Genomic DNA, 26,436 nt, shown 5'->3' on the forward strand with positions numbered 1-26,436 from the left:
TTTTTAATTTTTAAAAAAAGTTTTAAACTCACAAAAATGGAAATATCTGGTCCAGAAGGAAAATAAATAATATATGATTTTTTTCCCATTATTCTTTTATATTTTATGAATGGAAAATGTATGTAAGTATGTCAGAGCATATTGCAAATCACATCTACGACACAAATTTTTTTTTACATATACAGTGAAGAAAATAAGTATTTGAACACCCTGCTATTTTGCTATTTCTCCCACTTAGAAATCATGGAGGGGTCTGAAATTTTCATCGTAGGTGCATGTCCACTGTGAGAGAGATAAACTAAAAAGAAAAATCCAGAAATCACAATGCATGATTTTTTAACAATTTATTTGTGTGATACAGCTGCAAATAAGTATTTGAACACCTGAGAAAATGAATGTTAATATTTGGTACAGTAGCCTTTGTTTGCTATTACAGAGGTCAAACGTTTCCTGTAGTTTTTCACCAGGTTTGCACACACTGCAGGAGGGATCTTGGCCCACTCCTCCACACAGATCTTCTCTAGATCAGTCAGGTTTCTGGGCTGTCGCTGAGAAACACGGAGTTTGAGCTCCCTCCAAAGATTTTCGATTGGGTTCAGGTCTGGAGACTGGCTGGGCCATGCTAGAACCTTGATATGCTTCTTACGGAGCCACTCCTTGGTTTTCCTGGCTGTGTGCTTCGGGTCGTTGTCGTGTTGGAAGACCCAGCCACGACCCATCTTCAATGCTCTGACAGAGGGAAGGAGGTTGTTCCCCAAAATCTCACAATACACGGCCCCAGTCATCCTCTCTTTAATGCAGTGCACTCGTCCTGTCCCATGTGCAGAAAAACACCCCCAAAGCATGATGCTACCACCCCCATGCTTCACAGTAGGGATGGTGTTCTTCGGATTGTACTCTTCATTCTTCTTCCTCCAAACACGCTTATTGGAATTATGACCAAAAAGTTCTATTTTGGTCTCATCTGACCATAAAACTTTCTCCCATGACTCCTCTGTATCATCCAAATGGTCATATGCAAACTTAAGACGGGCCTTGACATGTGCTGGTTTAAGCAGGGGAACCTTTCGTGCCATGCATGATTTCACATCATGACGTCTTAGTGTATTACCTACAGTAACCTTGGAAACGGTGGTCCCAGCTCTTTTCAGGTCATTGACCAAGTCCTGTCGTGTAGTTCTGGGCTGATTCCTCACCTTTCTTAGAATCATTGAGACCCCACGAGGTGATATCTTGCATGGGGCTCCACTCCGATTGAGATTGACCGTCATGTTTAGCTTCTTCCATTTTCTAATGATAGCTCCAACAGTGGACCTTTTTTCACCAAGCTGCTTGGTAATTGCTCCGTAGCCCTTTCCAGCCTTGTGGAGGTGTACAATTTTGTCTCTGGTGTCTTTGGACAGCTCTTTGGTCTTCGCCATGTTACAAGTTAAAGTCTTACTGATTGTATGGGGTGGACAGGTGTCTTTATGCAGCTAACGACCTCAAACAGGTGCATCTGATTCAGGATGATACATGGAGTGCAGGTGGACTTCTAATGGGCAGACTAACAGGTCTTTCAGGGTCAGAATTCTAGATGATACACAGGTGTTCAAATACTTATTTGCAGCTGTATCACACAAGTAAATTGTTAAAAAATCATGCATTGTGATTTCTGGATTTTTCTTTTTAGTTTATCTCTCTCACAGTGGACATGCACCTACGATGAAAATTTCAGACCCCTCCATGATTTCTAAGTGGGAGAAATAGCAAAATAGCAGGGTGTTCAAATACTTATTTTCTTCACTGTATATTTTAAAATCGCAAAAAAAAGAATAGAATATTTATTGTCATTGATATGATACAATGAAATTAAAGTGCATACCAGTGCATACCAAAAAACACAATAAAGTTTAATTATGATTCAATAGATGTTTGTAAAAACATAATTGTAATTAGCTTAATTATCTTGATTATCTTAATTATCTTAATTAATCTTATTCTAAATAATTATATTTTTATTATATTAATTATTTTTTATTTCTTTCTTTTTTTATCTGGTACATAAGGAAAATATATAATATGATTTTTTAAAATTCTTTTATATTTTATGAATGGAAAATTTATGTAAGTATATCAGAGCTTATTGCAAATCACAGCTATGACACAAATTTCTTTTTACATACATATTTTTAAAAGTTTTAAACTCATAAAAATGGAAATATCTGGTTCACAAGGAAAATATGTAATATATATATTTTTTCCATTATTCTTTCATATTTTATGAATGGAAGATGTATGTAAGTATGTCAGCGCATATTGCAAAGCACAGCTACGACACAAACTTACGACACAAATTTATTTTTACATACATATTAAAAAGTTGCAAAATAAAGAAGAATATAATATTTATTGTCATTGTTATGACACAATGAAATTAAAGTGCTTACCAAAACACACAATAAAGTTCAATCTTGAATACAATAGATGTTTGTAAAAAACATATTTGTAATTATCTTTTAATTAAACTTATTTAAAAATAATTAGATTTTTTATTATATTAATTATTCTTTTAAAGTTATAAACTCACAAAAATGGAAATATCTGGTCCACAAGGAAAATATGTAATATTAAATTTTTTTCTCTATTATTCTTTTATATTTTATGAATATAAAATGTATGCAAATTTATTTTTACATACATATTTTAAAATTGCAAAAAACCTAATTATTTTAAATAATGTTTTAATTTTTTTATATTTTTGTTTTTTCCCCTAAAGTATTAAAATCTTAAAATGTTCACGAAAGTAATAACCTTAAAACATTTCATACAATAGGCTCCAGCATACGCTCGCAACCCTTATGAAAATAAGTGGCACAGAAAATGAATGGATGGAACATTTCATACCCTCCTATCAGTAGCTTGTGAGCAGCCCTGATGTGTAAGCGACTTGTGTCTTGCAAGTGACGGCTTGTATTTCACTCTCTTAGGTTTCTTAGTGACCACCTGCTCCTCTCAGGTGTAACATGACGAGCGTCCACATGTGACGTCTGGTGTGGTTGACACGACAACGAAGGACATTTGCTAACACTTGGAACTCAACTGTTATTCTTCTTACATTTTTTTTTTTACATTTTTTTGTAACCACTAGGATGCCCTTGAGCGGAACGACTCGCTCTTCATCCGCATCAGGAAGATTGCAAAGCCAAAAAGTTCCCAGGTAATCTTCTTTTATACTGTCCTCGATTATTTTGTTAATTTGCATCTCCTGTCATTGCTCTGTATTATTTATAATCTCTGAGGATGCGATGTTGTGCAGCAAATTGGAATCCAGATTAGATGTTTACTGTTGTCATGACAACACAGTGGCTACCTAACTAGTATTGCAGTTACTGCCATCTTGTAGCGCGAATGAAAACCACATCCGGAGGTTGCCCACAGCCACAGCTGCTACTGGCTGTTAATGACAGACCCTGGTGGTTATTTTTATGGACTACGCACCCGGAAACTACTGCGGTTAATTGAATAAATTGTGTTAATTATTATTATAATACTCTTTTTTGTTCATTTGTGCATGTATTTAGTTATTATTTTAAACAAATCTTTAAATTTTATTTTTGTTTAATTTTTTTTTCTCGTAATATTTTATGTAACATTATGACTTCACCCCAAAATATTTTGACTTTATTTTCATAATATATCCCCCAACCTAACACCCTTATTGTACATTTCTTATTTTTGTTTTCCAATTTTTGAAAAAAAAAATTCCCCCAAAAAAATTGCATTTTTTTCCCCCTCATAATATAACGACTTTCCTTGTAAGACTACCTTTTTTATTTGTTATTGTGATAACTTTTTTCTCTTCATATTTTGACCTTATTCTTGTAAAATTACTGCTCGTCTATATTTTCTGCAGTTTTTTGTTTTCCTATTTAATTGTATCAGAATAAAAAAAAACTGCTGTCCAAATGGCCCCTGGGCCGCAGTTTGGACACCCCAGCAGTAGCCCATCTATGTTCGTCACTCCTCCACATTTTGTGTCTTTGCACATTGCTTGCTACTTTGCGTTATGTTGACAATCACTGAATATTGATTAATCTGTTGATTAATAGACAATCACTGAATATTATTTAATCTATTGGTTAATAGACAATCTCTGTTACTGTGCAGGACAATCTCTTCGCGTTACAGTAACCCACACAACCTTTACATTCTCCCAGCATTCCCTCCGAATCCGGGGGCTTGGGGTGCTCATGCTACCCGGGTGACGACGATAAGGAGGAGCAGCTGGGGCAGAACTGGCGAAGACGCTCGCTCTCCGGGGTGCAACACCGAGCCATCGATCCCGCTCTCAGCTTCAAGGTTCAGCCTCGATAGAAGCCAATGTGACCCTTTTAAATGTCAACTAAACTGACCTTCTCATGACAAGGCCTCCATTATGTAATGCTATTGATTGACAGTGCCTGTTTTAGCCTCAAGGTGTCACTAACGTCACAGTCTTCTACCTGAGCAGCAGGGGGCACATGAAACCAGAGTGATTCAATAAATCACCCTGGTGATCTGTTTTACTTTCAGTTTTACTTTCAGAACAATACATCCCCAGGATGAGGATCATTATGTTTTGCACCAAAAATTTTACCTTCCTCTTTTGTTAGCTTTCTGGTATCATGTCTTAATGGGTCGGTTTTGACCCGAGTATTAAATCAGCTATAAAATACACTAAAAACAATAAGTTACCATCAAATTAGCTTCTCATGTCTTGGTTACCTTCTTAGGCTTCCTCATCCATGAAAATGTTGCTTTTAATACTTTTGGTGTGGGCATGTAGGCCTGTTTTTGTCCTTTTTTTACCCCTCGATTTCTATTTCCAAAATCGTACTTCGTTACGAGGTGCATTATTAAAAAAAAAACAAAAAACCTTAAACTGTATTATGGAAAGCAGGAAGTGAACAAATGTAACAGTTACTGATTGTAAAAGTACCAGATGGAGGGGTAGGATTTAATAAGCTTTGCTTCTTCCTACTCCTTTTGGACAAAAAAACAAAAAAAAGCTTAAAACTATATTAGGAAAGCAGGAAGTGAACAAATGCAACATTTACTGATTGTAAAAGTATGGTCATATCACCTTGTACTTCGGTACGTGAAAAAAATAAAATTTTAAAAATTAAAAAAACAACAAAACTATATTAGGAAAGCAGGAAGTGAACAAATGTGACAGCTACTGATTGTAAAAATATGGTCATATCACCTCATACTTCGGTACGTGAAAAAAATAAAATTAAAAATATATATATATTTTTAAACAACTGAAAACTATATTAGGAAAGCAGGAAGTGAACAAATGTAACAGTTACTGATTGTAAAAGTACCAGATGGAGGGGTAGGATTTAATCAGCGTTGCTTCTTCCTACTCCTTTTGGACATGTGGAACTGGGAACTGGTTATGGGATGCACTCAATTGGAATCTGATGATTTTTTAAATTAAAAACATTAAAAAAAATTAAAAATAGACTTACGTATACTATATTAGGAAAGCAGGAAGTGAACAAATGTAACAGTTACAAATTTTATATTTTACTATGGTACCCATTATGTCATTGTATGGCTATATCACCTCCTACTTCAGTACATGAACAAAATAAAATAGAAAAATAAAAAAATATATAAAAATTTGAAAAACAACTTAAAACTATAGTAGGAAAGCAGGAAGTTGACAAAATTTAAAATAAAATCAATAAAAAACATTATTTTATAATTTTTTTAATAGACTTAAACTATATTAGGAAAGCAGGAAGTGAACAAATGTAACAGTTACTGATTGTAAAAGTACTAAATTTTACATTTTACACTTACTATGGTACCCATTATGTCATTGTATGGTCATGTTCAAATGAAATAAAACCATTACCATTACCAAAAATGGTAAAATGAACCTCAAAAGAATCATATTAATAAGTTGAAGGTTCTTTTGTTAATTGGCTATTACTTAGTGCGATAGAACATATCTCTTAAATCAATTAGTTTTATTTATTTTCTCATTTTAATGTTAATCACTAAAGAAACATCTATGGTGTTGAGGTGAATTTTGACTCATATATATTCATGTCAAAAAAAGGTAGAAAAAGTTATTGTTTTCAGCAACAGAACTTTAGTATAAACTGAAATCAAAAAGCAGAACAGGTCCAGATCTTGGTTCACTGTACTTGTTGCCATTCTTTCCATGATCCAAATTGTAAATGTGAAATCAGCCAATCAAATGAGTGAATTCACCTCACATGTCTGGACGTTGTTTTTATGCTGGTATACTGGAAAAGCGGTCAAAATGAGAATCCCCTGAAGCTTCCATGATGAGAAGAGGAGCTGGTTGTCATTGTGTTGGCTAATTGGACACTTATGATTTCAGTTTTGGCTCAAAATATTGCTTTATAGTCATATTATTATAACCGGGTAGAAACCGACCCTAACAATACAGTGGTCATAATTTCAACCAGACCATTTTAAAATGTAGTAAAAATTATTTTTGGGGGTTTTATTTTGTTGAAATAGAGCAGGGGTCTCAAACTCAATTTACTTGGGGGCCACTGGAGCTCGGGTCTGGGTGAGACTGGGCCGCATCAGGTTTTCCAAAAAAAACAACAATTTATTTAAAAAAGAAAATTTCAAAAAACTTCGCTTTGGTTCCAATTTTTTACAAGAAAAGCTCTGAAAAAACATTCCACTGTTCTCAAATATCTTACTTTTTATTTTTCTACACAAAATAAGATGAAAAATAAATAAACAAATCAAGAATAAAGAAAATCAATCAATCAGTAATAAATAAATATAATAATAATAAAACGGCAAATAATAAAAACTTAAGAAACCACATATAGTTGGTGGGTAGACAAATGATTTTTTTCAGATTAAAATGAACAAAGCATTATTAGAGCCCTGTAGACATGACAAAACACGACTATAGTCACATTTATACTCTTTTTATTTACAACATATTGCGCAACTGCAGGGTCTTGAGACACATGCTAACTCGCAAACTAGAGAGCTAGCGACCTAAACGGTAGCCTTCAAGTTATTTCCTTTCAACTTAAATAGCCAAAAACTTACCACTTCCACACGGATAGGGGGGATAACTATTAACAGTGATTTAACCTTTAACATGAACATGAATCAAACGTAATAATTTTTTCTGGGTACATGATACCATACAGCATGCATATCAACATTAAACTTTCATATCAAGGCGGGGGCCTCAAACTTGTGTCCTGCGGGCCACATTTGGCCCGCGGGCCACATGTTTGACACCCCTGAAATATAGTGTCCTGACAAAGTCAAAAAGCCTTGTTGCAATAAACAAATGTTATGTGATTCTTTTTATGCATTAAAATGTAAAACGGGTCGGTGCCGACCCTAACACAAGAGGAGGGTTAAACATCACAAGATTTAAACATGGCGATACTACAAATATTGGATATCAAGTGAATATGGGGCATTAATGCCAATACTGTACTAATTTTATGCAAAATACATATTTTTATTCAAATGCAATTATAAACACAAGTTGCATTAAAACTACACAAAATAAAAATATTTTATATTTAAGGTGTTTTTATTTGTGTTTTTAAGCACCCAGACATTGCAGTCAACTGCGTGGTGAGTAGATGGAGTGGAGTGGAAATGTAATTTTCCAAATGTAATTTAGATATTAGTTCTACCGTGCCGCTCAAGCATGTAACTAGAAATGATTCAACATGCATGATGGATAATGTCCAATGTTATCTCCTAATGACTTTTTTTTTTAATCCCTCCCCACGGCAAGATTGATGAAAGCATATCGCTTGATTGCCTCCAGAAGATGAAACTGGCATTTGAGGTATGCATCTTGTAAAGACGCTGCAGTTTATTTGTTTTATAAAAAGTACATTTGATTTTTTTTTTTACTTTTTAAAAGGAATTCGAAAAAGACGGCTTGAAGTCCATTGATATGAAGATTTTTGTCCATATCGTAAAGAAATGTTTGCCAACCATGGTAAGACTCTCGGTATTGTAATTCCCCTTCAGTATCTGTACCCAATCGCAGTCATCCAAGACTAGGTCGAGGTTGAATGGCAGGTGGATCTGCAGTAATCCGGACGGTCGTTATGAAGATAGAGCTGAGCTTGATGGCAAAGCTCTCAATTTAAAAGGAATTCGAAAAAGACGGCTTGAAGTCCATTGATGTGAAGAGTTCTGTCCATATCGTAAAGAAATGTTTGCCAAACATGGTAAGACTCTCGGTATTGTAATTCCCCTTCAGTATCAGTACCCATTCGCGGTCATCCAAAACAAGGTCGAGGTAGAATGGAGCGTGAGGTTGACAGATGGATCTGCAGTAATCCGGATCGTTGTAATGTACCGATCTACAGTACGTATGTGTGCACACTCACCAATGGTCATGAGCGTTGGGTCGTGACCAAAATTGCAGATCCAATCGGTCAAAATGAGTCCTCCGACTCACCCTACGAGCTCGGGCGGGATGGTGTTCGGGAGGAGGCCCCGGTCATAACCTAGGACATGTTGAAGAGACTATGTCTCACAACTGGCCTTGGTGTCCTCCTAGTGGAACTGGAGACCAGGAAGTCTGGGATTCCCAATGGAAATTACTGCCCCTAAGACCTGGACCTAAATAAGCTGGGGAAAATGCAATGGAATAGATTCCATACCTCTTTCAAACCAGCGGTCTTCCCTATCCGGAATATCGTTTTTAAATTTTTTGAGATGCAAATGAACTGCTGGTCCAGGCCCGAATAAACGCGGTGCTACGTTGTACCACACGTTTCTGTAAGAGTTGTTTGGTCTCTCCAATGTAGGGGCCATTACACTCCTTGCTACACTGTATAAATAACATTGCTGAGTTTACGCTTTGTAATGCATATGAGAGTTTCTGATAAGGAATCAAATTAGTTCCTTCTTATCAGAACATGGTATCCTAAACATTTCCCAGTCGGGTCTTATACCTGGAAATAGTACTGTGTCAGCAACCACAAAGACTGTGAATGACATTGCTCATGTTTTGGATAACAAACTTGATTGTGTTGCCCTTTTATTGATGTTTGAGGGTTTCACCTTCAACAGATTTGTTCATTTTCTTTCTTTTGTTCCTTGAATTTCACAGGACCAAGGGTTGATTGGAGGGTTATTTAGGAAGATTGATTTCTCAGGGAAAGGAACCATCTCATGGGTAAGTAATATCTAGTAATGTAATGTTTTGGAAGACCAGAAATGAACCAAAAACCTCTTACTCCACTGTAGTACTGTAGTCAATTACCTGATTCATGATGGAAAGCGGAGGTAATAAAGTAAAATATACTGAGGGACTTTAAAAACACATCATTGCCTCATAGTAAATAATCGTCTCCCTGCATGGACCACTCCTTAAAATCACTGGAGCTTGGTGGTATGTCTCAAAAGGGAGTAACTATTGAGTATTACTATCCAGCAATGTACCATTAGGATGGCCTGTAAAAGACCAACCCAAATGGCGTCATTTGTTCAATGTTTCTCGATGCCACGACTAAGTACAGATTCCAGAGACCAGGCGATGGACATGCTGATGGCAGGGATGCGGTAGCCAAACGGATGGGAGTTCTCGATGCCATGACTAAGTACAGATTCCAGAGACCAGGCGATGGACATGCTAATGGAAGGGATGCGGTAGCCAGACGGATGGAAATTCTCGATGCCACGACTAAGTACAGATTCCAGAGACCAGGCGATGGACATGCTGATGGCAGGAAAGCACCGGGATGCGGTAGCCAGACGGATGGGAGTTCTTGATGCCATGACTAAGTACAGATTCCAGAGACCAGGCAATGGACAGACGGGTGGGAGTTCTCGATGCCATGACTAAGTACAGATTCCAGAGACCAGGCGATGGACATGCTTATGGCAGGAATGTGGAACCAGACGGATGGGAGTTCTCGATGCCACGACTAAGTACAGATTCCAGAGACCAGGCAATGGACAGACGGATGGGAGTTCTCGATGCCATGACTAAGTACAGATTCCAGAGACCAGGCGATGGACATGCTTATGGCAGGAATGTGGAACCAGACGGATGGGAGTTCTCGATGCCACGACTAAGTACAGATTCCAGAGACCAGGCGATGGACAGACGGATGGGAGTTCTCGATGCCACGACTAAGTACAGATTCCAGAGACCAGGCGATGGACATGCTGATGGCAGGAATGCACCGGGATGCGGTAGCCAGGGGGATGGGAGTTCTCGATGCCACGACTAAGTACAGATTCCAGAGACCAGGCGATGGACAGACGGATGGGAGTTCTCGATGCCACAACTAAGTACAGATTCCAGAGACCAGGCGATGGACAGACGGATGGGAGTTCTCGATGCCACAACTAAGTACAGATTCCAGAGACCAGGCGATGGACAGACGGATGGGAGTTCTCAATGCCACGACTAAGTACAGATTCCAGAGACCAGGCGATGGACATGCTGATGGCAGGAATGCACCGGGATGCGGTAGCCAGACGAATGGGAGTTCTCGATGCCATGACTAAGTACAGATTCCAGAGACCAGGCGATGGACATGCTTATGGCAGGAATGCACCGGGATGCGGTAGCCAGACGGATGGGAGTCTTCCAGAACAATTATCCGCCTCCAGACACATTTTCATGACCAAGCGCGACCAAGTCGATTGTGATCGATTCCGAACTGCTTCAAAGACTTCACAGCTGCAGAGACCCAGGGACGTGGACGACCGTAGGTTTGGTTCGCTGAAGACTACAAAAACTACAAATTAAACCCCATGGTCCTAAGGAACGGACACAACAAAAATTGCGTTTTTAAAGTCCCTCTGTGTACTACTGAGGTGGTACTTAGTGAAAAAAACGAAGAACCACGAGTTTAAATAATTTCTCGTTCTTATTTTTTTCCTTCTGCGGTCACCACAGCCAGTCAATCGGATGACTAGTTTGGTTTAGTCTTTATGCCGAATGACCAGAACATCACCAATGACTTTGTGTTTGGACAATGTCCTTCACAGAGCAACTTCAGTGCACACATGCTGCAGGAGTACAAGGAAAAAGAGAGGCGATCAAGACGGAGCACACGTGTCGCTTTCGGACTTCCGGCCACCATTAGAACGAGACGCCACGCTGCCAGCCCTATGGTCAAAATCCACAACAGCCCCGACGGCGTTGTTATGACATTGCAAGAAGATGGATCCATATCCTGCTGGAGTCCTCAACTTCACCCTTTGAGAACCAAACACATGTTTGTACGTTTTAACGTCACAACAAAAAATGTAAAAAGTATTTAATTTTTATTGTCTGTCAGAGTGATGCAACCAGGAAGTGGGCGAGTGACTTCATGCTCATGACTGACTTTAACAAGCTGATCATTGCCACAGGGTAACATGCTGTGAAATGGAGTAATTCATTAGACAGTAAAATGAGTGGCTGAGCACTACGTTTTAAATTCCTGTCGTTCTTCATTTTGATGGCCTTTTTTTTTTTTGGTTACATCGCAGCGACAGGGAGCTACAACTTTACGAGTTGTCCACGCTGGAACCTTACTGCCAAATCAATGCCCTGGACACAGTCCCACTGAGTCTGGACTACAGGTATAAAACACAACACAAATATAACATCAAAAATCTGAGGGGTTTTTGTGTTTACTTACAGCTACTTAGGTCCTGACCAATGCTGCGTTATTTACGGAGACATCAACGTGAGTCTCAATGGAACCTAATCATTTGTCTTAACATTTGATTAACACTAATTTATTGACATGTCTGTTTTCAGGGATGTGTCAATATCATTTCAATATCCGCTGTTGAAGATACCCTCAGGTAATAAACGGCAATAAATGTCTAAAACATATTTTTTTTACCTGAAAAAAACCTGCATTTTTCCACCTTTTTCTGTCTATACTGCATAAAAACCACCAACACAGAATAAGGGGATTGAACCCAGCAATTGGCTACCAAAGTACGTAACATCTGTAACACATTTTATGCCACCTGTACTATTTCCCAGCCTTTTTTCTGTGTGGGTTCCTGTAAAAGACAACATTTCCCACCTTTTTTCCCGTCTGTGTCACTTTTCTGTATAAAAGGCCCCAACATGGAAGAGCAATTTTGCCTACGAGTAAGTGTTAGCCATCTAAGCCTGCCTGTAAGTGACTTATAACATTTTTCTGTTTTGCTGTTCTGTATAAAAGGCATCAACACAAACCAGGGGGACCAAGTCCACCTGGCATTTTTGCTCTTTCTTCTGTCTATACTCTGTATAAAAACCACCAACACAGAATAAGGGGATTCAACCCAGCAATTGGCTGCCTTAGTATAACATCTGTAACACAATTTCTGCTGCCTATACTATTTCCCAGCCTTTTTTCTGTATGAAAGGCACCGACATGGTGACCAGCCTAGATGTGGCAGTTTTCCACCGTCTGAGGTATTATATGGTGCCTCCTTTGAGGTTACCTGTAAAAGACAACATTTCCCACCTTTTTTCCTGTGTCGCTTTTCTGTATAAAAGGCACCAACATGGTGGACAGCCTAGATGTGGCAGTTTTCCACCATCTGAGGTATTATATAGTGCCTCCTTTGAGGTTACCTGTAAAAGACAACATTTCCCACCTTTTTTCCTGTGTCGCTTTTCTGTATAAAAGGCACCAACATGGTGGACAGCCTAGATGTGCCAGTTTTCCACCGTCTGAGGCATTACATGGTGCCTCCTTTGAGGGTGCCTGTAAAAGACAACATTTCCCACCTTTTTTCCTGCCTGTGTCACTTTTCTGTATAAAAGGCACCAACATGGAAGAGCATAACAATTTTGCCTACGAGTAAGTGTTCGCCATGTAAGCCATGTAAGCTGCCTGTAAAGTGACTTAAAACATTTTTCTGTTTTGCTGTTCTGTATAAAAGGCACCAACACAAACCACGGGGACCAAGTCCACCTGGCATTTTTGCACTTTCCTAAGTATTACCATTACGACCTTTTATATAGTCTGTAAGATTCTACATTTTCCCACCCTTTTTCCTGTGTCACTATTCTGTATAAAAGGCACCAACATGGAAGAGCATAACAATTTTGCCTACGAGTTAGTGTTAGCCATCTAAGCCTGCCTGTAAGTGACTTATAACATTTTTCTGTTTTGCTGTTCTGTATAAAAGGCACCAACATGGTGACCAGCCTAGATGTGGCAGTTTTCCACCATCTGAGGTATTATATGGTGCCTCCTTTGAGGTTGCCTGTAAAAGGCAACATTTCCCACCTTTTTTCCTGTGTTGCTATTCTGTATAAAAGGCACCAACATGGAAGAGCATAACAATTTTTCCTACGAGTAAGTGTTAGCCATCTAAGCAATGTAAGCTGCCTGTAAGTGACTTATAACATTTTTCTGTTTTGCTGTTCTGTATAAAAGGCACCAACACAAACCAGGCATTTTTGCACTTTCTTAGGTAGTACCATTATGACCTTTTATATAGCCTGTAACATTTTACATACAAGTAAGTGTGAGCCATGTAAGCCATGTAAGGTGCCTGTAAGTGACTTGTAACATTTTTCTTTTTTGCTGTTTTGCTGTTCTGTATAAAAGGCACCAACACAAACCAGGGGGACCAAGTCCACCTGGCATTTTTGCGCCTTCTTAGGTAGTACCATTATGACCTTTTATATAGCCTGTAAGATTCTACATTTCCCCACCCTTTTTCCTGTGTCCCTATTCTGTGTGAAATGCACCAACACTGAATAGGGGATGGATTGACGCTTCTGAAGTAGCTTCAGTATCCCATTGCTAATCCGTATAAATGTCACCATGATGAAAGAGAGGTGACCACTTTTACACTGTCGGTGAAGGCTGACATTTTTCAGCCTTTTTTATTCTGTGTAAAAGGCACATAATGAAATAGTGGACTGAATTCAACCCACTTGTACACTACATTTGTTCCTGTAGGTCGTGGAATAAATCTCCAAAGACCGGAAGGATGCCCAATATCGGTATTGACACCGCAGCGCTTTCGCCAGATGTAAAGTTTGTGCGATGGAAGGTTCATCAGGATTGGGTGACGCAGGTGAGCATGTTTACGTTTTTTTTTTTTTTTTTACATCATTAAATGACAACATGATTTGTTTTAACCGTGTTCAGGTCAAATACGTTCCAAGTTTGAAATCTGTCGTCTCGTCATCAAGCGAAGACGCTTCATCCCTTGTAATAGGTACTAAAAATATACTTTCTAATAATAGCCGTCGACATTTTGTGAAGAACTTTTTGCTTCCAAAGGCTGCTTGCTGCCTCAAACTGATGTCCAGCAGGAACTGAGCAAAATCCGAGAAGCCTGCTACGAGGGAAAAAACACAAAGGACCAACTGAGCTGGACGCCACAGCTCCGGGCGTCATGTGACCAGACGGTGTTTGCCATTCACAAAGGGGTGGAGACTTTTGACCTTTGTGAGAAGAACAGCTTGCTGGTTACTGGAGGAATGGACCGACTCATACGCATGTGGAACCCTCATTCTTCTAGGTGGGGTTAATATTACATCATAATCGATTCTAGAACGGTATAACTCTTGCTTATTCCATCAAATTAATAACATGTTGAATAACTGTGCATGTTAACAAAGCACACCAGACCCAACTCAAAAATCAGTACATTCTTCCTTTGCCCCTTTCTCACAGCTACATAAAGTTCTTTGGAAGTCAACCAAGTCTTTTTTTGTGTATTACTGACAACAAACAAACAAACTGGGATGAAAAAAATGCAAGCTAATACATTTAAAAGCTTTGTTTTTTCTTTCAGAAAGCCGACTGGAATTCTGAAAGGTCATGTTGCTCCCATCGTCTACCTTTGCATCTCAGGGGAAGATGCTCAAATCTTCTCAGTTTCTGTAGACAACACAGCCAAAGTGGGTCCACAATTGCTTTTTATTTCTCATATAGGCCAGTGGTGTCCAAAATGTAGCCCGATTGCTATTTGCGACACACAGATTGTGTTTTATTGGCCCTTGGTAAATGGTAGATTTTCAAATTGAACCAAATCACCCAGCAAAAATGGGAAAAAATAAACAAAAAGTGCAAAATATAAAAAGAAGCTGAGATGTTGATGCTAATTACGAATAATAAAACAAAGTCTTGTCTTATACACATATTTTTTTAGCCATTTTACAAAATAAAAATGCGTAAATAAGACATAATATACAGTCACATTAGCACATTAGCTTTTTTTTGTTTTGGATTTTACTTGTTCTTGTACTTGTTCAGTGTAACATTACTGACACCCAGTGACCAGTGTAGAGTACTACATATCATCTTTCAATGTATCTACTCAATATTTGTTTTTCTGTGCATTTAGTTATTTTTATGCGTGAAAATTAAGCAAATAAATCAGCTTAAATGTGTGTAATTTTAGACAAATATGCAATATATATATTTTTTTAAAACCTGATAGAAAGTGATACAAACGTGATAGAATGAAGCCGCGAAATCGAAACACGTCAACAACAGCTTAGAGCTGACAAATGAACATTTGAATCTCTAATTTCCGTCACTCTTGTTTCAGATCTGGGCGATCCAGGAGCAGTATTGTCTGTTTACAGCAGAATGCAAAGAAAATGGCATCCGCGGTGACATAACGGCTTGCCTATATTTCTCCGCTGCGAGGTCACTCTACATTGCGACTGACTCTTTGGCTGTGCTCGCTTTGGAGACCAGGTGTGTTGCACTTTAAACATCGCTGAGCTTTGGATTTGGGAGCATGCAGACACTATGTAGCACTTTTAGTGCAGGAGGCACTTTACTTGTATGCGGGGCTGACTCCGGATAATGTGTGATGCACTTCAAACGGGTGTTGTGCACACTGATATCACACTGACAGGGAAGTCACAGGGAGTCGGCTGCATCTGCGCTTCAGAAGGCAGCAGATACCTGCTTTCCATTCAGGTTTTCAGTGAATAATCCAAGAAGACTACACATAAATGCACTGTGAAATAAAAAATAAAAAATGAAAATAAACATTACAAAATTAGTAGCTCTTTGCCATTTTCATTAAAAGTAGCTCTCACAAGAAAAAAAAACCCTAATATAGCTAGTAGTACATTTGAACAAACACTGCATGTATATGCTCGGTACCGGTAGATTTTACTCATATAGAATATCAATTTCGGCAACAAAAATTATTGTGTGCAAATACGGGCTAATAACTATAAAAGCAATCTTCACTGGCTAAATGTACTGCAAAAAAGGTCAGTAAGGATAATTCATAATGCCGCCTACAGAGAACATACTAACTCCTTATTTCTAAAATCACAAATACTTCAACTTGCTGATATAGTTCATCTTCAAACAGCTAAAATAATGCATAAGGCTAAAAATAAGCAATTAGCTAAACATGTCGTCCAATACTTCTCTACAAGAGAGGAGAAATATGATCTCAGGGAAGAAGTACATTTTAAACACTTCTATGCTAGGACTACGTTAGCATTAGCATAGCATTTCAGTATGTGGAATCAAAGTATGGAATGGATTGATTAAGGAAAATTAAAATTAAAATTAAAATTAAAATTAAAATTAAAATTAAAATTAAAATTAAAATTAAAATTAAAATTAAAATTAAAATTAAAATTAAAATTAAAATTAATTAAAAACTTTAATTATATTAGGAAAGCAGGAAGTGAACAAATGTAACAGTTACTGATTGTAAAAGTACCAGATGGAGGGGTTGGATTTAATAAGCTTTGCTTCTTCCTACTCCTTTTGGACATGTGGAACTGGGAACTGATTATGGGATGCACTCAATTGTTATCTGATGCATGTTCAAATGAAATTAAACCATTACCAATACCACAACATAAAATCATAATCGGAATATCCCATTAAACGTATATAAAAAAAATTGAATTGAGCCAAAGTACACCACGGTATTGTTATAAAGGCTATATACCGTGTTTAAGTAGTCATAATAGTGTTATAGACATATTATTAATTCATAGTAAACAGTTCTACTACAACTGGATTGCTTGTTTTTTTTTTATATATTTTAAGGTAATGCCACATTCATAGAAATCTTATTATATGCTCATAGCAGTTTATTACATCTTTATAAAGTGTTAACAACCTTCTTAATGATGATTTGTAAGTCATATATAAACCATTTAAAGGGTATCACTGTTGTAAAATGCTACAGATCGTTGTTTCGATTGTTTTGTTTGTAATGGTAATGTAATGGTAATGGTTTAATTTCATTTGAACATGCATCAGATTACAATTGAGTGCATCCCATAATCAGTTCCCAGTTCCACATGTCCAAAAGGAGTAGGAAGAAGCAAAGCTTATTAAATCCTACCCCTCCATCTAGTACTTTTACAATCACATTTGTTCACTTCCTGCTTTCCTAATATAGTTTTTATTTTAATTTTTTTTAATTTTATTTTTGTCATATATGTACCGAATTGCATAGAGAAGTATTGGATGACATTTTTAGGTATTATTATTATTATTATAGCCTTATTATTTTTATTTTTTTTTTAGCCTTATGCATTATTTTAGCTGTTTGAAGATTTACATAAGTATTCACAGCCTTTGCCATGAAGCTCAAAATTGAGCTCAGGTGCATCTTTTTTCCACTGATCATCCTTGAGATCTTTCTACAGCTTAATTGGAGTCCACCTGCAGTAAATTCAGTTGATTGGACATGATTTGGAAATATAATAACTGTCTATATAAGGTCCCACAGTTGACTGTGCATGTCAGAGCACAAACACCAAGCATGAAGTCAAAAGAACTGTCTGTAGACCTGCGAGACAGGATTGTCTTGAGGCACAAATCTGGGGAAGGATACAGAAACATTTCTGCTGCTTTGAAGGTCCCAATGAGCACAGTGGCCTCCATTTTCCTTCGTACATGGAAGACGTTTGGAACCACCAGGACTCTTCCTAGAGCTGGCCGGCCTTCTAAACTGAGTGATCGGGGAAGAAGGGCCTTAGTCAGGGAGGTGACCAAGGCCCCGATGGTCACTCTGTCAGAGCTCCAGCGTTCCTCTGTGGAGAGAGGAGAGCCTTCCAGAAGGACAACCATCTCTGCAGCAATCCACCAATCAGGCCTGTATGGTAGAGTGGCCAGACGAAAGCCACTCCTTAGTAAAAGGAACATGGCAGCCCGTCTGGAATTTGCCAAAAAGCACCTGAATGACTCTCAGACCATGAGAAACAAAATTCTCTGGTCTGATGAGACAAAGATTGAACTCTTTGGTGTGAATGCCAGGCGCCATGTTTGGAGGAAACCAGGCACTGCTCATCACCAGGCCAATACCATCCCTACAGTGAAGCATGGTGGTGGCAGCATCATGCTGTGGGGATGTTTTTCAGCAGCAGGAACTGGCAGACTAGTCAGGATAGAAGGAAAATGAATGCAGCAATATATAGAGATATCCTGGATGAAAACCTGCTCCAGAGCGCTCTTGACCTCAGTAGACTGGTCATGTACCTTGACCATATAGACAGTAGACATTAGCACACAGCCAAGATCTCAAAAGATTGGCTTCAGAACCACTCCGTGAATGTCCTGGAGTGGCCCAGCCAGAGTCCAGACTTGAATCCGATGGAACATCTCTGGAGAGAATGGCTGTGCACAGACGTCTCCCATCCAACCTGATGGAGCTTGAGACTTATTGCAAAGAAGAATGGGCAAAACTGCCTAAAGATAGGTGTGCTAAACTTGTGGGATCATATTCAAAAAGACTTGAGGCTGTAATTGCTGCCAAAGGTGGATCAACAAAGTATTAAGCAAAGGCTGTGAATACTTATGTAAATGTGATTTTTTTATTTTCTATTTTTAATAAATTCAAAACATGTCAAAAAAGCCTTTTTTCACATTGTCATAATGGAGTATTTTGTGTAGAATTTTGAGGTAAGAGATGAATTTAATTCAGTTTGGAATGAGGCTGTAACATGACAAAATGTAGAAAAAGTGAAGCGCTGTGAATACTTTCCGGATGCACTGTATATCAGCAAGTTGAAGTAATTGTGATTTTAGAAATAAGGAGTTAGTATGTTCTCTGTAGGCGGCATTATGAATTATCCTTACTGACCTTTTTTGCAGTACATTTAGCCAGTGAAGATTGCTTTTATAGTTATTAGCCCATATTTCCACACAATAAGTAAGATATGGTAGAACCAGAGAGCAATAAAGAGTGTGGAGTGATTTCTGATTGAGAACAAATTTTGCTTTGTTCAATATTGAAATATTTCTGGCCTCTTTGTCATTTTATTTCGAGCAAAAAAAACAACAACCAAAAAAAAATCGCAAACATAGAACAGGATACACACAAATCAGCACAATCAAGACCACAACAGTCTTGAGCAAGAAGGAATAATATATTTTACACATTGAAAGCTCGAAATGGAGTGGGAAGAAGTAAAACTTATTAAATCCCACCCCAGTATTTATAGGGTAATTTAATAGAAACCAAACGCAGCTTTTTTTTTTGCTTTCTTCCTTGTAATTCCTCAGCATTTATTAATATTTATACATGTGAAGGGATTTCTAATACCAGCCGTAGTCATACAAATACTTCAAAATGTTGTAAGATACTTTAAAAATAAACCTGGCTGTATATAATTTTACTAAATTATGTATTTTTATTTTTATTTTTATTTTTATTTTTATTTTTATTTTTATTTTTATTTTTATTTTTATTTTTATTTTTATTTTTATTTTTATTTTTATTTTTATTTTTATTTTTATTTTTATTTTTATTATTTTTTTAGGCCGCAGCATTCCAGGATTCAACCCGTTTCACACATGGAGCCAGTCACGTGCTGCGGATACAGTAAGGAATTCCGGAAGGTTGTCAGCTGCTCTGAGGGATCAGTGAGTAAATCTTCTTTGTGTCGTCACATAAACAAATTCATATTTTCATCATAATTATCTTAGTCGGTGAAGGTTTGGGATTTCAACACCGGATGCGAGGTTTTTGAGTTTGGCGACACACAACAACGGTCCGAGATCACTTGCGTGACATTTGATACGAAAGGCAGGAGGTACAGAAGAAGAAGAAGTATCACAGTTGTACTAAAAAAAATATACTAACTTCTTGTGTTTTTTGGCAGACTCATCACAGGCGGAAAAGACGGTCAACTGAAGATGTGGAATTTCCAAAATGGCTGCTGCTTGAAGACCCTCATGAGCGGTATGTACCGGGAAAAACATTTCCGATGACTTTTTCCTAAAATAACTTCCAACCTCCAGGGGGCAAATGTTCCGAGGTGCACGACTGCATCTACTTGAACGTTAACAATAATTTGTAAGTTGCGCTTTCACATTTACTGCTTTATGATGATTATTACGTGTTGAGGGTACGGGTTTTTCCTTGCAGCTTCGTGATCTCAGTCGGCCAAAACGCATTCATGAACATCTACCCAGTAAGCACACTTAAAGGCTGTGTTGGAAAGCTCATACTACTACTACTACTACTACTCATACTAACTCTTTGAGTATGCAGTGTGTCTTATGCACATACTGCATTCGCCAGAAATGTTGAGTATGTATCATCAGCTTACTACTCATACCCACATTTCCCAGGATGCAACGCGACGTGACGTCACCACGAAATTTAAACGGTGTTGTCAAGCAGGATATGTATTGTGAGTTGGTTCAATTTTTGTTTTCAAAGTAAAAGCAGTGATTTATCACTATGGTAATGGTAATGGTTTAATTTCATTTTAACATGCATCAGATTCCAATTGAGTGCATCCCATAATCAGTTAATTTGTTCACTTCCTGCTTTCCTTATATAGTTTTAAGTTTTTTTATTTTTTTATTTTTTTATTTTATTTTTTTCATGTACCAGTACGAGGTGATATGACCATACTTTTACAATCAGTAACTGTTACATTTGTTCACTTCCTGCTTTCCTAATATAGTTTTAAGTGTTTTTTAAATTTTTCAGTTTTTTTAATTTTATTTTTTTCCCATACCAAAGTATGAGGTGATATGACCATACTTTTACAATCAGTAACTGTTACATTTGTTCACTTCCTGCTTTCCTAATATAGTTTTAAGTGTTTTTTAAATTTTTCATTTTTTTAATTTTATTTTTTTCCCATACCAAAGTATGAGGTGATATGACCATACTTTTACAATCAGTAACTGTTACATTTGTTCACTTCCTGCTTTCCTAATATAGTTTTAAGTGTTTTTTTAATTTTTCATTTTTTTAATTTTATTTTTTTCCCATACCAAAGTATGAGGTGATATGACCATACTTTTACAATCAGTAACTGTTACATTTGTTCACTTCCTGCTTTCCTAATATGGTTTTAAGTTTAAAAATTGATAATTAAAAAAAATTAATTTATTTTTTTCACGTACCGAAGTACAAGGTGATATGACCATACTTTTACAATCAGTAACTGTTACATTTGTTCACTTCCTGCTTTCCTCATATAGTTTTAAGTTTAAAAAAAAAAAATATATATATATATATATTTTTATTTTTTTTTTCACATACCGAAGTACGAGGGGATATGACCATACTTTTACAATCAGTAACTGTTACATTTGTTCACTTCCTGCTTTCCTAATATAGTTTTAAGTTTTTTTTTATTTTTTTTATTTTTTAATTTTATTTTTTTTCACATACCGAAGTAGGAGGTGATATGAGCATCCAATGCCATAATGGGTACCATAGTAAGTGTCAATATAGTGATATATATAGCACATCATGACTGGTTCATGGTTTTTTCACCGCGAAAAAAAAACGTTGACTGAACACCGAGCAGCAATGGACCAAACGGTGGTGTCAAGCAGGATATATTGCAAGTTGGTTCGCTTCTTGTTTTCAAAGTAAAAGCAGTGATTTATCACTATGGTTTTTTATATGAGAAAAGTAAGGGGTGTTTTATTTTGTGAAAAGTACTGGAAGTGCGTTGCTCACTTCAGCTAGCTTAAATGTTGCCGATTTTGTCCAAACAAAATTGTAAAAGTTTCGAGCGAAAGTGAAATCAGCCTCAGGCTGTCGTTTTCGGCTCGGGTAGGAGCGCAATGCATTGTGGGTTATCATGTAGTACACTGTAGTGTAAACACTTTGCATACTGTCTGATGGATTGGGTATGCAGTATGGAAGTATGTAGTAGTTAGTATGTGGTTTCCAACACAGCCATAGTATTTTTATTTTTTTAATTTTTTTAGACTTCTTTATAATCCAAACATAAGAAATGTTGTTTTTGTCCTCAGGACTTACCCGAGGAGCCGCATCATGTCCAGAGACCACAATCTTCATGGCACGATGATGTGGTAAAATGAAATAAAATAAAAGTACTGTAGTATGCATTACATTACATAATATCAAATTAAAAATACATAAAATCAAATAAAATTACTCAATTAAAATTACATTATTCAATCCCATTAACTTATTTAATATAAATAAGTTAAAACTAGTTTAATGTGCTGTTAGCCTTTATTAGCCTTTAATACAGATTCTTAATGATTTTGATGGAGAGGTAAGGTAGAAAGAAAGCTTTCCATATCTTCCAGAATCTGCACCTATTCCACGGGTATTTTTTTGGATTTTGTGCTTCCCGCAAAAATGGTCTCTTTTCCAGACACGCCTACTCCGCTGTGGTTGGTCACACCCCTGAGTGCATAGTAACACTTCCTGTTTGTGCCGCTAACTTTACTGGAGTTGATAAATGGCGTTGGAGTTCATAATAAACGGAGATTTATCTTTATAAAGTGAGGGCTTTTAACATGCAGCTATATGTGTTGGATCCCAAATCCGATCCGGAAGTGGAGAGTGGACAGTCCGAAGTTTCGAATCGAAAGAAAAGAGGTTACTTCGAGACGTGTCTAAATAGTAAGTAGGGTTAGCATTTTAGCGTTAGGTCTTTTGACAGCATTGGTTACATCTAATTTGGCCACTAATTGTGGAAACAGCTATTAGCTATTAGCTCCCTGTATGCAAGCGCTACGCAAGATAAACACAGACCAAGTAACGTTAGAAAGGAGTCAGGCTTCAGCTAGTTTTTGGCTAGTCCAGCTGCATAGTGGCCCATGTTTACCAAACAGTCCAGTATGAAATGCAGTTGACAGATTAAAATGCATTTCTTTTGCCGGTAGGGAATCAGGAACTCCAACCACTTGTGTCTGATGTTTGCCGTCTTTAGGATTTGGAAACAAATGTAGCTTTGCCTGCAAGTAAACAAGGGAGCAGAACTTGGGGGAGGGCATTATCTGGCTTACAGCCACGCCCATATAAGAAAGTCAGCCCCTCTGTGACATCACAAAGGGTCAGTTTTACCATGCCTTTTCAAACCGAGCATTTAGAACCATCCCAAACATCTTTCCGAGCTCACTTCCGAATGTGCAAACCTCATTATTTGAAACTTTGGCATGGTTTAACACCAGAATACAACATAATAGCTACCCTTTTAATAAAAGAAATATTTTTGTAGCTAGAGCATAGAAAACCTTTTAGGTTTTATCATTCTTAAAACCCAGTAGACATGAAATAAAATCCCAGTAGCCACTGCTATTATACCTTATTTGCCGGCTGCCACTAGCAAAGCTACCTGCTGAGCTAACTAGTCATCCTCTCCAATTTACTTATTCCAAACTCAAAGTGTAGATCAGAAGGAGATGAAATTATTTTATTTTATTTTATTTTATTTTATTTTATTTTATTTTATTTTATTTTATTTTATTTTATTTTATTTTATTTTATTTTATTTTATTTTATTTTATTTTATTTTATTTTATTTTATTTTTCATTCATTCTCTACCGCTTTTTCCTCACGAGGGTCGCGGGGGGGTGCTGGAGCCTATCCCAGCTGTCTTTGGGGCACCCTGGACTGGTGGCCAGCCAATCACAGAGCACATATAGACAAACAACCATTCACACTCACATTCATACCTATGGACAATTTGGAGTGGCCAATTAACCTAGCATGTTTTTGGAATGTGGGAAGAAACCGGAGTACCTGGAGAAAACCCACGCATGCACGGGGAGAACATGCAAACTCCACACAGAGATGGCCGCGGGTGGAATGGAACCCTGGTCCTCCTAGCTGTGAGGTCTGCGCGCTAACCACTCGCCCGCCGTGCCACCTTTATTTTATTTTATTTTATTTTATTTTATTTTATTTTATTTTATTTTATTTTATTTTATTTTATTTTATTTTATTTTATTTTATTTTATTTTATTTTATTTTATTTTTTATTTTATCACGTACCGTAGTGCCGTAGCAGTTATTACGTTTGTGGGTGTAACAGTCCCCATATGTTTTACAGTAATGGCTGCCAGAGAAAGGTCAGTACAGTGTCGGATAAATGCATTTAATTATATAGACTCTCAATGTAGATCTTCACAAAATCTGTCCATACAAGTTTTCCGCTTAAAAATGTACCAGTTTATTATTCTCTGCAAGCGATGTTCGAGAAAACGGGCATAATGGCGTCTCTTCCTCAGAAAAAAGGCCATAAAGAGGACGTCCTCTGCGTGGCACATTGTCCGCCGTCCCTCCTGGCCACTGGCGGCTGTAACAGAGAGATTACAGTGTGGGATTTGATTTCTGGACAAATCCACAGTCGCCTCGTCAGCCCTCTTCCAGCTGAACAAGGTGATCATGGTAACCATTACGGTCGTTAACGTGTCCCTGCAACAAGGTCATATTTTATTGTGAAGCAGAGCTGGACACCAGCGTTCCGTGTATGATCTTCCTCAAATTAGAGCAGGTCTCCTCGGCCGTAGAGTCTCTCCTGTCTTCAGGCACAGTGGGTTAGTGCCGCTGAATGACATCACTTCCTGAGTCTGTCTCGCTTGCTGTACGAGTTTAACGATGTGCTCTCTGTTTTTAAAGGCTGCATAAATCTGTGGGACATTCACGGAGGGGGCGGGCTGGTGAGCTGCTTCAAAGCTGTAAGACACTTTTGAATATGAAAATTGTGCTTTTTTTTGCTGTCACACCAGTTGTTGAACAACTACAAAGCTGCGACAGAGTGCAAAGGTCAATGAACCATTTTTGGTAACCTAAATGGTAATGATAATGGTTTTATTTCATTTAAACATGCATCAGATTACAATTGAATGCATCCCATAATCAGTTCCCAGTTCCACATGTCCAAAAGGAGTAGGAAGAAGCAAAGCTTATTAAATCCTACCCCTCCATCTGGTACTTTTACAATCACTAACTTACATTTGTTCACTTCCTGCTTTCCTAATATAATTAAAGTTTTTATTTTTATTTTTATTTTTATTTTTATTTTTATTTTTATTTTTATTTTTATTTTTATTTTTATTTTTATTTTTATTTTTATTTTTATTTTTCATTTTTTTAATTTTTATTTAATTTCTTTTCATTTCTTTTCATTTCATTTCATTTCATTTCATTTCTATTCATTTCTATTCATTTCTATTCAAATTTTTAGCTTTTAGCTTTTCGCTTTAGATTTTTAGCTTTCATTTCTTTTCATTTGTTTTCATTTCATTTTTATTTTTATTTTTATTTTTATTTTTATTTTTATTTTTATTTTTATTTTTATTTTTATTTTTATTTTTATTTTTATTTTTATTTTTATTTTTATTTTTATTTTTATTTTTATTTTTATTTTAGCTAATTGCTTATTTTTAGCCTTATGCATTATTTTAGCTGTTTGAAGATGAACTATATCAGCAAGTTGAAGTATTTGTGATTTTAGAAATAAGGAGTTAGTATGTTCTCTGTAGGCGGCATTATGAATTATCCTTACTGACCTTTTTTGCAGTACATTTAGCCAGTGAAGATTGCTTTTATAGTTATTAGCCCATATTTCCACACAATAAGTAAGATATGGTAGAACCAGAGAGCAATAAAGAGTGTGGAGTGATTTCTGATTGAGAACAAATTTTGCTTTGTTCAATATTGAAATATTTCTGGCCACCTTATGTTGTATATTTGTAATATGAGGTTCATGTTCAGCTCATATTTTCATCTATTGTGATCCCCAGAAATGTATTTTCCTATTGAGTTGGCTTTTTTTCAATTTCTTTTATACTTGGCTGAAGTTTTATATACATTATATATAAAAAAATAAAGGCTCTATCTTTTCTGGTAACATTTAGGGTAATAACTGTGGTTTTAGTGTATGAGCCGGCCTCTTTTATTATCAGTCATAGCTTTAAGGGAAAAGGCAATGATGTGACTTTTATAAGGTTATAAGCTGGCGCAACCTTTAAAAAGTATGTGTATGTCTTAAAGGTCCCAAATGATATTATTTTTGCACACGCCCAATGTAATAAATGCCATATATTAGCAACAGGAGCACACAAACATTAGCAACACTAGCCTAGCTTGGCACTCCAGTGCTAATATTACAGTTACATTTTCATTTTTACATTTTACAGTTACTATGGTACCCATTATGTCATTGTATGGTCATATCACATTGTACTTTGGTACTTGACAAAAATAAATAAATAAAT

At 37.0% G+C, this 26,436-nt stretch overlaps 1 protein-coding gene across 1 annotated transcript in view; it reads left to right on the forward strand.

The window, feature by feature from the left end:
• wdr95 (WD40 repeat domain 95) overlaps positions 1–26,436 on the forward strand; it is a 32,912-nt gene that overhangs the window by 1,797 nt on the left and 4,679 nt on the right. Inside the window, exons 2-25 of the mRNA XM_078792666.1 lie at positions 3,131–3,199; positions 4,200–4,341; positions 7,793–7,846; positions 7,925–8,002; positions 9,128–9,193; positions 11,020–11,253; positions 11,313–11,386; positions 11,506–11,598; positions 11,660–11,705; positions 11,780–11,826; positions 13,938–14,055; positions 14,130–14,199; positions 14,265–14,505; positions 14,782–14,887; positions 15,541–15,692; positions 19,745–19,847; positions 19,911–20,017; positions 20,087–20,166; positions 20,226–20,280; positions 20,353–20,398; positions 22,212–22,271; positions 24,445–24,595; positions 24,664–24,753; positions 24,836–24,894. Coding sequence (XP_078648792.1) covers positions 3,131–3,199; positions 4,200–4,341; positions 7,793–7,846; positions 7,925–8,002; positions 9,128–9,193; positions 11,020–11,253; positions 11,313–11,386; positions 11,506–11,598; positions 11,660–11,705; positions 11,780–11,826; positions 13,938–14,055; positions 14,130–14,199; positions 14,265–14,505; positions 14,782–14,887; positions 15,541–15,692; positions 19,745–19,847; positions 19,911–20,017; positions 20,087–20,166; positions 20,226–20,280; positions 20,353–20,398; positions 22,212–22,271; positions 24,445–24,595; positions 24,664–24,753; positions 24,836–24,894 — 2,341 coding nt within the window. The remainder of the gene's footprint in view (positions 1–3,130; positions 3,200–4,199; positions 4,342–7,792; positions 7,847–7,924; positions 8,003–9,127; positions 9,194–11,019; positions 11,254–11,312; positions 11,387–11,505; positions 11,599–11,659; positions 11,706–11,779; positions 11,827–13,937; positions 14,056–14,129; positions 14,200–14,264; positions 14,506–14,781; positions 14,888–15,540; positions 15,693–19,744; positions 19,848–19,910; positions 20,018–20,086; positions 20,167–20,225; positions 20,281–20,352; positions 20,399–22,211; positions 22,272–24,444; positions 24,596–24,663; positions 24,754–24,835; positions 24,895–26,436) is intronic.

Source organism: Doryrhamphus excisus, linkage group LG8 (assembly GCF_037039965.1).
Source record: "Doryrhamphus excisus strain RoL-2023G ecotype Guam linkage group LG8, RoL_Dexc_Guam_v1.1, whole genome shotgun sequence".
Taxonomy (NCBI): domain Eukaryota; kingdom Metazoa; phylum Chordata; class Actinopteri; order Syngnathiformes; family Syngnathidae; genus Doryrhamphus; species Doryrhamphus excisus.